Below are 13277 nucleotides of genomic sequence, written 5' to 3' on the forward strand. Positions count from 1 at the left end.
CTGTCGTTATGTATGCGTTATTATGCTATGATTTATTTTACTGGTCTGGCCCACTTGAGGTCCAAGTGGAAAGTATGTGGCCCCTTACCTAAAATTAGTTTGACACCCCTGATGTAGGCTATTCATTCCCATTCAAACATACATTGATAAAACATTGATAATACAAACTAAACTACACACTCCAATGATCATTTTCAGTTTATTCAGAGTGCATTATACATCATACAGTCCATTCAACCTATAAGAATATGGTACATGGTTGCAATTCATACTAAACATGCAGTTTCTTGGGCTGCACGGCATTACCAATAACACCATCGAATCAAACAAAGAGTTAAACGCACACAGTAGTATGTTCTTCCAGTAGTATGCACCATGTCGTCTTCATACAAGATTACAGTATGTTACTCAATATACAAGTAGCTCAACCGTCCATCATTCCAAGGTCCTTCAGTGTATCTTCACTGCATTCCTCTCACCTGGACTATCGCTTTTTGTTGCGCTGCAAAAAGTTATATTTATTAGAGATTTGTTCGGATTATCCTTGGGTAGTGACTAGCTGTTCAAAGGGACGCCCTTCTACTTCACAAAACCACAGAAGTTTTCTTCTCTGGTTTATCTGTTCAAAACAGAGACTGGAAGGTGCAAAAAAAAGCCCTCATGCATTGCAGTGTGTCTTATCTCAGACACAGTGTTGGAGTTTGCTAGCATCCCTATCCTGTTGGTCACATCCTAACCTTGCCGGATAATAAATGAATTGATCTCAAAACTGATCTCAAGTCGGTGACATGTGACTTCATGTTACACAGTTAGACATCAAGTGTTCTCCCTGACCCCACATCCTCCTCCTCCTCCATCTCCTTGTCAAGGCTGAGTAATTCAACGACCGCACCGCCCTCTAGTGGTGGTCAGTACAAGGCGCGTACCAGCTTGATGAGGAGAAACATCAAACTGACGATGGTGAGGGCCGAGAAGAGGAAGAGGAGACCACCAAACAGAGGGATGTTCAGGGGTAGACGGACCAGCTTAGCCTCTGCTGGGATCATGTTGGACAGTGTCAGCATGTACCCCAGACTCCACGCTATGCTGGTGTTCCTCACCTGCAGAGGAGAGAGGAACAGCTGCGTTAGAAAAGAAGCACAACGAAGGAAGAGCAGAAGACTGGGTGCTTCTCAGTAACCAGATCCAAGTTTGTCCAGGGCCATTTGCGGGTGCAGATTATTACACGGATAAAATATTGGTTATGGTTTGTCCCCATATCCCCATCAGAAAATGGACAAAGGAAAGATGGAAGGAGGATGGAAAACTATGGACGTATTTAATTTCAGCTGACTAAGATGACAGAATTTTGAGAATGCCAAAACAACTTGACAGAGAACAGTGAGATGCTTACAATAGTACTGTGTCTTACAAATTGAATCCTGATGAATGGTGTGCCTCACTTGTTTGAAGAGCACTATGCCCTAGAGACAAATGACTCAGACACCCATCTTCCTCTCCATGAGGGAAACATCAAGTCTAACACCAAACACACGAAGGGGCAGCTAGATAGTGGCTTACTTGTTAACGATTGTGGAAATATTGAGAACCCTAATTTTTGACAGACAATTCATCCTATTTGTCACAGTTTTCAGCAGTCTGGCCGCAGGCTCTGCACTGTCTGAGTGGATAACAGGAAGTCTGGTTGTGACCTTACAGCTGTATTTCTTGGAGCCATAGATGCGGAATGCAAAGCATATCCTTTTCAAGTCTTTTTCCCAAGGGAAGCATGACACCATGTTTAGAACCGTCAGTTCTAAATGACGGATAGAGTTGGGAAACAAGAAGGATTGACTTGTGTATCGACGGTTTCCAGAAGAGTTTTAAAACGAAATCAGATGATTTAATCACTTTAAGAGTATACAGGAATCTAGTGCATACTGCTCAACAAACTGGCCTTCTGCAACGTGAGTGCACAAGTGTCTCACATCCCTGCTAGTTCCTAACCACACCTCGCATGAAGAGAGACTCGCATGAAGAGAGACTTACTTCTTTCTGAAACTGAATGGTTTTCCAGGATTCTTCATTGAACTTGTATCCGTCCACCAGTAAAGTGTACACGTAGTTAACAGAGAAACAGTAGGATTTCAAGAACTTGTCTCTTATCCTCGTCCGTTCTTTCTTTAACTGAAGAAAAACACAAACAAGAACAGTAACACAGTCAACCAAATAACCATATTGTGTCTTTTGGGCTGTACATGATCGGTGAATACCGAATACTAATACTATGGAATCTTTGAAAACATGTTTTCTCGTGAGAGGCAGAGATGGCTGCTGTTCGCCCTCCTGTTATTCTTAGGATTCCCAACCCATAAGTTATATCCAGCAAGTGTTTGACTGAAGTTCAAATACTGTCTGACAATGTGTTGCTTTCAGGCCACATCTCGTAAGATAACACCTACATCATCAGCTGCCAAACATTGAATTCACACCCAAACACATCATTAGATAAGGACCAGTGACCATGGGTACAGTCACCAGGCGGGCAGGCAGACTCACTGTGGGCCAGTCCATGGCACAGAAATTCTGCATGGTGTAGTTGAATGTGTCAAGAGTGGAGGTGCCACTCAGGTACAGAGCTGCAGCACTGTAGTAGAAACCAGCATACGCCTTGGAGGACAGTACATCACAACCGCACACACACACACACACACACACACCCACACACACAGACACACAAACAAATCATATCCACATGCCATATACGCACACCAACATATTCATGATAGATATCAGATGTGCTCTGACATGTTTGAATGCACTGTGCCCCCATGCAAGGGTTTCCACCTGCATGACGGTCGTACCATGAAACCTCCAGACAACGGTGGCTGCTCCACCCCGTTGAAAGAGCAGTTCCCCGTGCAGGACAGATCGAACAAGGAGCGCACGACGTCGGCGCAGGCGTCTCGGTCAGCCACTCCCACCATGGTGATGTTCAGAGTGAGGTCATAGCCCTCCGGAGCCTCTGTGCACTCACTGTTGAAGATGGACGATGCGGGTATGGTGTGGTTGAAGCCTCGTGGAAGGCAGGGATGGACCACCGTGGTCGGGTCTTTCGAGGACTGTGGGAGGATGAAGGCCTGGTTATGACTCACGTCTGGGAGTGCAGCGCTGCGCGTTGACGGAGTCCCTGCTAGTTCACGTTTGTTTTCAGTTGTTAACTAGTTCAGTCAAGACACTCGCGTTGATTGATTTCACCATTTATTCGGACACATGACACATGGTTTAACATTGGCGGAATGGATGTACATGGGGAAGCGCTCCCTGCCTTCACTGCAGCATGCATGACATGAGGCAGGGAGCAACGAGTTAAATCCCCCACGGGGAGAACAGACAGACAACATGGGGGAGAAGGGGATGGTGGTGGGTGGCAGCAGCGCAGAACACAAAGGTAATCCGAGGATGCGGATGGGACTTTAAAGCGCCGCCTATCGAGCTAAGCCTATGGGCTAAGAACAGGGCGATGGGTGATGTGGCACTGCCATGCCTGAACCTGCTTCGCTCATTTGTACAACCAGTTCAACTAGCAGTATGAAAGACAGTGTGGAGGTATGAAGAGGTATACTCAATATTATGTTCACAAATTCTGCAAGGGTAGCCTATATAGCTCAGTGGTGGGAACAGATTACAGTAAGAGGTCACAGGTTTGTTGCTTTGTATAAAAGCGTGTGCTAAACGAAGGTATTCTTTTTCTTAACTCACTTAAAAAATATATTTTTCAATAAACTGGAGGTTTAGTAACGAAAAGACATTACTGTACATCAGTATTGAATTATGTGCATTTTATGTGCACATTTCCACCTCATTGAGTTTGGGCTAGAAGCCTATTGCACAAGAGGTTAAGTGCTTTTCATAAATGGTAGCAAAGCTTAAGGACTGGAAATGTTTTCTACAAAGCTAGCATAACAGTGCACTTTTACAAGCTAGCAGACGTGGTGCGATCAATACGTTAACAACAAAAGGCTTCCTGTTTCCTTTCTGAAAGCCCGAGAGGCAGGAGGGACAAGGGTGTCCACTGATGGCAAAGGCTATGATAATTGGTAACAACATAATGGATGTTGAAGGACTAAATTGGGGGGGGGGGGGGGGCTGCATACAGTCAATGTCTCCATACCCACACACAAATACATTTGGACATAAACTGGCTTGAGGCCTTACCTTCACTAAAGCAGCCTGGACTCTCTTCTCCGCCTCGTTCTTCCCGTAGCACAGGAAGCTGTGTGTGTAGATGTTGTAGTCATACCCATACAGCGTCACAGGGAGGTAATCCTGTCCTGTAAGGTCCTCAGGAACGGCGAAGGCAATCTGTGTGGAGGCCCCGCCCAGATCCATGGAGCCTCGTGTCACTGCTCCATGCGGACGCACCCAGGAGTTCCAGAGGTTTTTCTAAACAAACAATTGAAAGATTGAACAATTGGAAGATGAACAGGATTTCTTTGAGATTTATGTCTGACTATTTGTTTGAAGTTTGACTCACGTCCAAGAAATTCCCCATGAGGTAGTTTACGGTAATCCACCCATACAGACCCTCTTCCTGTCCAGAGATGATCGAAGCATTTTGAAAACTGAATGGTAGGGACATGAGATAGTCCCTAAGGTTCTGCAAGATTGTATTGGACGCTTCTTCATTCTGTGCACTTGGAAAAAAAAGAAAAAAAGTTTCAAACATTCTGTGTGAAAGACCTGGGGGCAGAACATAGAACAGATATAGACATCTGGGCATGTGATTCGATCATCTGATTGATTGGAAATTGATCGAAAGATCTTTCATTGTGTTATGTCAGCAGGCTCTTAAATATCCTTCAGGGTCCATTCCACGAATGGAATTCAATTCCGTTTTTAGTTCAATTCAATTCCAGAAAACTACCACACAGCACTCAGTCTGACCCCCAAGGCTCCACCTCAGTGAACCAGAGCTGCAGGCAAAGCTAACTTCTTCAGGCATACTTACTGCAGTAGCCTCATCCCTGCGGTGGCCCCCAAGAAGACAGGGGTGGCATTGTGCTGTTCTGGAGGGATGGCCTTGGTGACATTGGCCATGCAGGCTCTGATAGCCTTCCAGGATGCCTCATCCTGAGCTGGATCTACGTTCATGTCAGAAATCCCAGGGCCTGGAGGGAGAAGAAGAGAAGAAGAGAAGAAGAGAAGAAGAGAAGAAGAGAAGAAGAGAAGAAGAGAAGAAGGAGACAGCAACCAGCAACAAAGAACCTGGAAGTCAATCTAGGGTTTTTCTATCACAACACAAGCTGCACATGTTCAAGGTGCCACGTTCACATCCAGTCTTGATGGCGAGGATGCCATCATGCATTGCGCCTGTTGTTACTGCCACATTCCGATTGGAGCTGGGTTTAAAGTGCTCGCTCACCTGCAACTTGGCAATGCATGTTTTGAGTGACCACTCCTGTGTTGTTCTCCTTCTCCGCGGGCCACTGGTAGAGGTAAACAGTAGAGCGAGACGAGCCAGAATCCACCACGATGCCATACTGCATGAAAAAGACAGCGCCTCAGCTTTAGTACAAACACATCACTTCAGATCAGTTAAACACATCCTGTTTTGATCAATCAAATACATACTGTATATGTCAGTCCAATTATAAGTAGCCTACTTGCAACTGGGATTTTGATCATTGTGACCAGCACAATACAACGGGACTGTTCAGAACTATCAGGACTGTCAGACTGTGACTGCCATGGAAACACCTGCCCTGTTTAGTTGTTGTGTCACATCAGCCTGTGTGGGGATTATTTCACAACACTCAGAAAAACACTTTTTGCCCACAGCGACTTAAACAGATGACCTCAGGTTCAAATCAAAAAGCTCAACTACTTAGGAGACTATCACTAAGGGAATGTGATGTAACAGACCAAATGATCCCAACAACCATTAGGTGATCATCAGACTTAGTGCCTAATGGTTACCCTGCTCCATAAGAACGAGAGGGCACAGAATACAGACATTAAATATGCAGCAACACTGGGACCACAGCTACCATGCACAGGGAACATCGTAAAACAGCTATTGATGCATCTTCTTGACCTTGGTGTCCGGTTCCTATCTGCCTGACACGTCATCTGGACAAGGGTATGTCGGACTTGTGTACTTGTTTAAACTTGAAGGGACCATGGGTGTGTATGTTTGGTTGCTACCTTGAGTCCTGGTGTTTCGTGAGTCCAGTTATGCCCCTGGATCACAGAGATGGTGATGATGACAGCCACGCTGGCAAGGAGGAAGAACAGAGCAATGCAGCAGCCCAGCTTCATAGCCATGTCCTGCACAGAGCAAAGGCGATGGAGAGCCGGTTTGCTTTTAAGATCGGTGTTACGATATCCACATCCGTTGAGAGTTTGTGGTCACAAATGTCACAATTGTAGACATGATTCGTGGATGATTCTATGCCATTTACATTTACGTTTAGTCATTTAGCAGACGCTCTTGTGCAGAGCGACTTACAGTAAGTACAGGGACATTTCCCCCGAGGCAAGTAGGGTGAAGTGCCTTGCCCAAGGACACAAGGTCATTTTGGCATGGCGGGGAATCGATCTGGCAACCTTCTGATTACTAGCCCGACTCCCTCACCGCTCAGCCAATCTGACTCCAATTGGAGTTTAAGTTGATGAAATACAATTTTGGAAAAGACCTGATTATTTTCTTGAACAACAACTCTCACATTAACTACTTCTCAGAAGTTGTCAGAATTCTTAACAGTCTACTGCCAGGTCCCACAGTGACAGCCCTTAGGAGAGCCATAGCATTCATAAAATATAAATGGTACAATTCCAACATCACCGTTTGTGTCTGAAAGCTGACAATACATTTAGTTCAAGTTACAAGACTACTGGAGGTCTTTCTCCGTGTGTGCAGCCTGAATACTACGTTAAAGCCTGTGAGTGTGTTTGGCAGTTAGAACCCCTCCTCTTCAGCAGAAACAGGTTAACACTCAAACCTACAGTAAATGCAAATTCCTCTGGAATGCAGAGGAGTTACAGTACATTTAAAGTCTCTGAACACTGTTATAATATTTTTGAATATTTTTGATATTTATTTTTTTCCAGTCAGGATATATGAAAATAATTCACTCAAACTGTTAACAGAGTAAGACTTCGAGAGCTATATCCTGTCTATCGGACTGACTTCTTCTGTGAGCCCGCTGCCCCAGATGGGGCAGCACTCGAAGTTCTCTCTTCTCTTGCTCTTGTCTCTGAAGTCTCGTGTTCTCCTTTTTACATAGACATACAAATCGTTTTATTTGCTTCAATACTGATGACAAATTTAACTTTTGACTGTGCTATGACGCACATATCCAGGTATCGTGCATGTTTACAAGTAACCTGCACTCTCTAAAAGGTCAAGTGTTGCTTCCTCTATGCAGGTGTTTAACCTCATCCTATGCAGGCAGTTTCTAAGAAGTCATACGCAAACAGTGTCTAGCTGTCATACAGAAGCCTCCTGTCTGAAACTTTCCGCAAGACGTTTTAACACATCTTATCTTAGATGCACATCAGCAAGCAGTTGCTAATTCAAAACAACATGGAAAAGAGGTCTAAAACATATTGCAAGCTCTTGCTAATCCATCCTGTCTCAATACACATATGGAAGCAAGTTCTAACACATCCTGTGCAAATACACATTTTATCTAGAAAGCATTTCTATTCATTATTTCTCCAAGATGCATTCAAACAAAGGAGCCTTAAGGATCCTTCGACACAGTCAACACTTATTTTACCTGCGGGCTGTTTACAGGTGTAATTGCATGCTATGCTTTTGATGACATACAAAGGTGCTTAATATCCAGAACTTTATTTTAATTGAGGAAAAAATCGAATTTCGTTAATAGATATTATGAGATCAACATATCTTACAGTGACAATTAGATCCAGCAATAGCCGGCAATACTACGCAAAGGGTATAGCATTTTATGTTTGCCAAAGATTTCTTCAATGTTGACCCTGTCTAGCAGAAGTATGTGGTGTTGTACCATGCATACATTGTTTACTCAAGTGCTGCTTATGCAAAAGACTCTCTTACACATACTTCTCTACCTGAAGACATAGCCTCCCATATTGTGCAGCACATGTTTGTTCTTGTACTGGTGCTGCTAACAGGAAAGACACACATGGTGTTCTCAGTGAGTCGACTTAGTCACCGGCAGGAAATACTTTTATGGAATGGTAGATTCACACGTTTCCCCTGCCATCCCTTTTAAAACAAAGTACATTTTCAAATTGATACCAATTTGAAAATGTTTCTAAGTGATAACACAGAGCAAAGCGTGCACGACTTACCTCTGTGTCGTTGATGTAGTGGGTGTGTCTGTGTGTGTTTTGAGCGTCCTGGCAGTGCTGACAGATCTACGATGACAAATGAAGGATCTGAAGAACACAGCTGCTCATTGATCAATTTACCAGAACAGACCACACCTCCATGGGAGGGACTACAGACAGGCAATCACACACAGACACACATTCATATACAGACAACCACACACACACACACACCTAAAGCTCCTCCCATCAGCTAAAGGATAGACTGGAATGTGTGAATCTAAGACACCCCACACACACAAAGCTTACACACACAAACACGCACACCACACACACTCAGATAAACACAATGTGATAGATACTATATGTATGTGCATACAAACAGACAGACAGACAGACACACACATGTAAAGTGGTAGAGTATGGTTTTAAGGGTGTGGTATTTAGAACCCGGGACAAGCCGTTACAACAGCATAGCATTCCATACAGCACTATAAGATCAAAAGTGCCCGCTAACAATTAACACGGTCACAGAAAGCAGACTTAGATACAACATGTTGGATCAACCGTCATTCTCTGGAACAAGGTGTTGTTTTGGAGGACTGACAAGGTGTATGACTCACAAAGCTTAACCTCCCAGGCAGATGAGAGATCTGCATGTTGCTAAGTATGCAGCCTTATCATCTGTCAGTATTGGTGAGTGTCTTTGTCAGATGTTTTGGTTCAATCCCTTATTTGGACTCTGCACTGCATGGAAGAACTAGTCACATGATTTGGGACCAGACGGACAGTCTTGGAATGTGATGGTATTTGTAACAGGGCACTAAAGGCCCCCGACCATTCCATGGCACCTGCCACTGTCATAACAATGTTACAGAGGCACTTTCTATTATCTGTTGCCCTTACTATATTCACTATGTGTCGATTGGTTTGGATTTTAAAAAGCACCTGCTACATGACTATACTTGCACTGTAAATGTGTGGAATACTGGGAATGCACCAAGATGCTGTAAAAAACATCTACAGGCTGGGCTCTGAGTCCAGATCAATGGATAAAACCACAGCAACCAGCGCTCAGCTGCACCCTCTCACTGATTGAATGGAATTGTACTGTATGAGTTCCAATACACAAAGACATGCAGCCACTGTAATTACTGCGCCTGAAGAAATCCACTGGACTACACTGCTGGTGGTCCAATACACAGTACAATACAGCCTTACAGGGGCCAGGGAATGTGGGTTGGATTTGGGATGCATTCATTGGGCATGGAGAAGAAGAGAGGTATTTAAAGCTGTCAGTAGAGTGATCCGACACCCCTTTTCTGAGGAACTTGAGAAGGCATCTCCTGGGCTATTAGATCAGCAGGTAGCAACAGGGGAGCAGTGATGATGCAGCTGAGGGGATGCTGCAGGGTGGATCCCCCCTCCACAGCAGCAGTGTCCGGTGGAGTTGCAGGATCCGGGAACAATACAAATGGGGAAAAACGAAAGGAAAAAATACACAATCTTTGTTTCAGCAAACTGGTATAATATTGATATCACTAATAATGTGCAAGGATGTGTGTGTGTGTGTGTGTCTGGGTGTGCATGTGCATCTCAGCATCTGTCTGTCTGTCTGTCTGTCTGTCTGTCTGTGCGTCTCTCCTGTTTGTGTGTCTGTGTACTGTGCATTCACTGATCAGGGAAACGTGTGTTAAATATTTCATTATGTGAAATACAAAAAAGCCTTGGCGTTTTTGTCTCGTCATATTAATTAATGCTCTTAGCTTAGAGACACATCCTCCTTTAAACAGCATTCAGTCAGTCCTCTGGGAAACTGTCCCCCTAAAGTTCTTTAACAAGCTTTCAGAGAACACACAATTCCCTTTACCAAGTCTCTGAGGCAGTGCTAGAGGAAACATGTGGTCTGAAGTGTTGTCTTGTGGCCAAACACATTTGACGATGTAGAGGTTTTTGAATCCACACAAAATGATGATGAAGAACCTTTGGATACCCAGAAAGAATAACCTATTGAACTAGAGGAAATTAATGGATGCTTTGTGCACATTGTGAAGCACTAATGACCCCACCGCCATAGAAAACATCCATGAGATGTGCTTTTACCGAGGTCTTTTTCTTTATTTGCTTACTTTCCATACTTTTGCAGGTCACAAGTGTGTTTTTCCTGACATTTCTAGCTTGATTTTGTATCACTCATGAAGTCAAATCAGTTACCCAGTCAAAAGTAAATAATGTATGTGTGTGTATGTTAACCAAACTAGCATACTATACTTTCAAAACAGTCTTAAAGGTGTTATTTGTAACAGCTTGACCGATTACTTTGTTGCACACTTGTACTTCAATACTCAATAATAAATTCTAGAGAAAAGTCCTAATGGGTCAATAAAGCTTTCCCAGTGTCTGCTAGGGGCATGGTAGCTTAATGTCTCGCTTATGATGTAATTCAAACCAAAGGCCCTTTCCTGCTACACAGTTCTTATTAGCATTAGATTTCTAACGCACTTTAGTGTAATATAATTACTTGTGTAGTGCTGCAGCAATCAAAGCACATCAACATAAGCAATGCTTATAAACTGGAACATAACACTTTCGGCCAGGGACATAGCTGTGGCATTGAATTACAATTGACTCTTAATGACTTTTAGATTACAGTGTTTTCACACTAAAGGCTGCTGAGGCTTAAGAAAATGAGTCCCCCTTTCAATACTAATAACATGATACATTTTCAGTCAGGGTAATGAGTGACTACGAATTATTAGGTCACACTAGATGTTCTGGTAATTCACAGAAATAATTCTGAGCTCAGCCCTCACAGTTTGTACATCATCTGATAAAACGATTTAGTTTATTTTGAAAGACATGAATGTAATGTAGTGTAGTTCATGTACATCTTGTTGAGTTTAACCACTTGCTTTTGAGCCATGGGAGCATCAAGTGTAGACTGAACAATTCAATCTATGTGTGTCTCTTTTACTGGAAGCTAGTCTTCTAAATAATTCATTCATGCATGTTACTTCAAGTTAAGTAGATTTGACTTTCAACCCATATGATAGCACTCTAGTGTCCAATTTGTTAAGGTTTCTTTACTCAAAAGGCCATTTGTACAACCCTTTTAACAATGAACCTCACAAAGTGCCATCAATTCAACTGACAACAACTCAGTTCACTGAGTGACCTCCTCCAGAAATGTCTGGAGAGGTTAAAGGTGCAGACCCAGAGGCTGCAGACAAACATCCATAGGAGGTAAAGATCAATATCTGTGGTTCAAATGAGTGCAGTCATTATAGTGCAATGAAACTCAATGTTCTGCATTAGCTCTCGTCACTTTGAGCCCATTGTCAAAATGGTTCCGTCGGGCCAGTCAGCAAGGGCATTTTGATCAATGGTCGTTCAGACATTTCTCAGCCAAGAATTATTTCAAGACAGCAAAGCACACTCCTTATTGAACACAGAGTGCATCAAAGACAGTGTCAACTCACATCAAGTCCGGACAATGGTGAGGGTATCAGTGCTTCTGAGAGAACAGCCTCATCATCTGCAGCTCTTTAAGATGGGGATGCTCACACTCCACTCTGGGGATACCCACCTTATGGAACATTACATTTGATGGGATATTGTGCAGCCTAGTGGAGTGTTGGTGCACACTCACCCACTCAGACCCGGCTGCCATGAGAAAAGACATCTGCAAATACAAAGACTGATTGATGTTCTTGGTTAAATATAGCTGGAAGTATACGTTATTTTTTCAAGAGGTAAGATAAAAAGTACAATATCAATCCTCAATTTCACACAAATTCGAGTGGCCCGGTCAAGGATACTCCATCACCCATTAAGGAAATATTATATAACATATACCATATCTATATATATAGTATATAAAAACATAAAAATATATATACATATATATATACAATGTTTACTATGTGGGCCTTGAGCCTGTAATAAAGTTTATATATATCATATAATATAGTAGCATGTGTGCATGTATGTGTGTGTGCTTGCTTGCTTGCATGCACATGTGCATATTTACGTGTACATCTACAACCTGTAGATAAACCTGTTCCCCACAAAAACTGTGTAGAAGAGCATGCTGTCCCTATACATATAGGTAACATTTTCTGTAATCCTCAAGGTCTTTTGTGTTGTCTTATGTTTGAGCACAGGGGGCGCTCTAAGGCTTTCCTACTCTTGAGAATTAAACCTTAAATCAACTGTATTTGAAAAAAGAAGTCTTCAATCAGCTGTATTTCGGCAACATTTCACATAGTATTGTGTTAAAGGAAATTATATCAGGTAATGTAAGAGGTTTTTCAGACAGTTTTCTCTGTTTGCCTGCCTTTGATTTCTGTGGTTTCCACAACATTTAAATATGACATATCCCAATACAGTAGCAAATGTGACTTTATTTTCTCAATGACTGACACTTTTCTGTGTAGAAGAAGCTGTTTTGTGTTGCTGAGCTGTGCTGGTCCATAAGGTCATTATTGTATATATGTGTGCCTCAAAGAGTAGGCTCTGACTTCCTTCTCAGTTTACACAATGGTGGGAGTCTTAGAAACCTCACCCTCATCTCCATTAGTTACTCATCTACCCCCTTCAAGCAAACACAGAGTTATTCCCTCAATAGGCTTCACCATTAGTTACAAAAAAGATGAGTAAGTCCTCCATTCCTCGCTAACTGGCTGCTAATAAATGTATTTTGATGGATGTCACATCCTTTATACGAGTCACATTCATATTATTTCATCAATCCTTCCAACTCACTGCAGACCAGACTTATTTTTCACACCTGAGGGCATCGTCGTCGTCGTCATCGTTGTTGGAATGATGCAAGCTTGGCCAGATGCATAAACCCTTATGGGGGACTGGGTCAACTGGTTTCGAAAAATGCCTCTAGAATTATTCCTCACCATCAGCTTTGGAACACAAATTCTTGCTGGAATTTAATCTGGGGAGTCAGATGGCTGAGCGGTGAG

General features: G+C 42.9%; 1 protein-coding gene across 1 annotated transcript; it reads right to left on the reverse strand.

The window, feature by feature from the left end:
- Positions 1 to 185: 185 nt before the first annotated feature.
- On the reverse strand, positions 186 to 8476 carry entpd3 (ectonucleoside triphosphate diphosphohydrolase 3). The gene is made up of 11 exons (XM_047041708.1): positions 8323 to 8476; positions 6187 to 6309; positions 5405 to 5522; positions 4991 to 5150; positions 4517 to 4676; positions 4198 to 4425; positions 2844 to 3101; positions 2539 to 2649; positions 2029 to 2166; positions 927 to 1100; positions 186 to 502 (listed from the first exon to the last, which is right to left on the reverse strand). Exons 2-11 carry the CDS (start codon positions 6304 to 6306, stop codon positions 485 to 487), a joined length of 1485 nt encoding a protein of 494 aa, XP_046897664.1. The 5' UTR covers positions 6307 to 6309; positions 8323 to 8476; the 3' UTR covers positions 186 to 484.
- Positions 8477 to 13277: the final 4801 nt, after the last annotated feature.

This window comes from Hypomesus transpacificus, chromosome 2, assembly GCF_021917145.1.
Source record: "Hypomesus transpacificus isolate Combined female chromosome 2, fHypTra1, whole genome shotgun sequence".
NCBI classification, from domain to species: domain Eukaryota; kingdom Metazoa; phylum Chordata; class Actinopteri; order Osmeriformes; family Osmeridae; genus Hypomesus; species Hypomesus transpacificus.

Bases quoted from the DNA above. Each gene is read 5' to 3' on its own strand.
- entpd3 (XM_047041708.1), bottom strand. From the start codon at position 6,306: ATGGCTATGAAGCTGGGCTGCTGCATTGCTCTGTTCTTCCTCCTTGCC. The intron at 3,102-4,197 runs GTAAGGCCTCAA...ATCCTCCCACAG, and splicing joins TCCAGGCTGCTTTAGTGAAG to TCCTCGAAAGACCCGACCAC. The intron at 2,167-2,538 runs GTGAGTCTGCCT...GTTTTTCTTCAG, and splicing joins GTGCCATGGACTGGCCCACA to TTAAAGAAAGAACGGACGAG.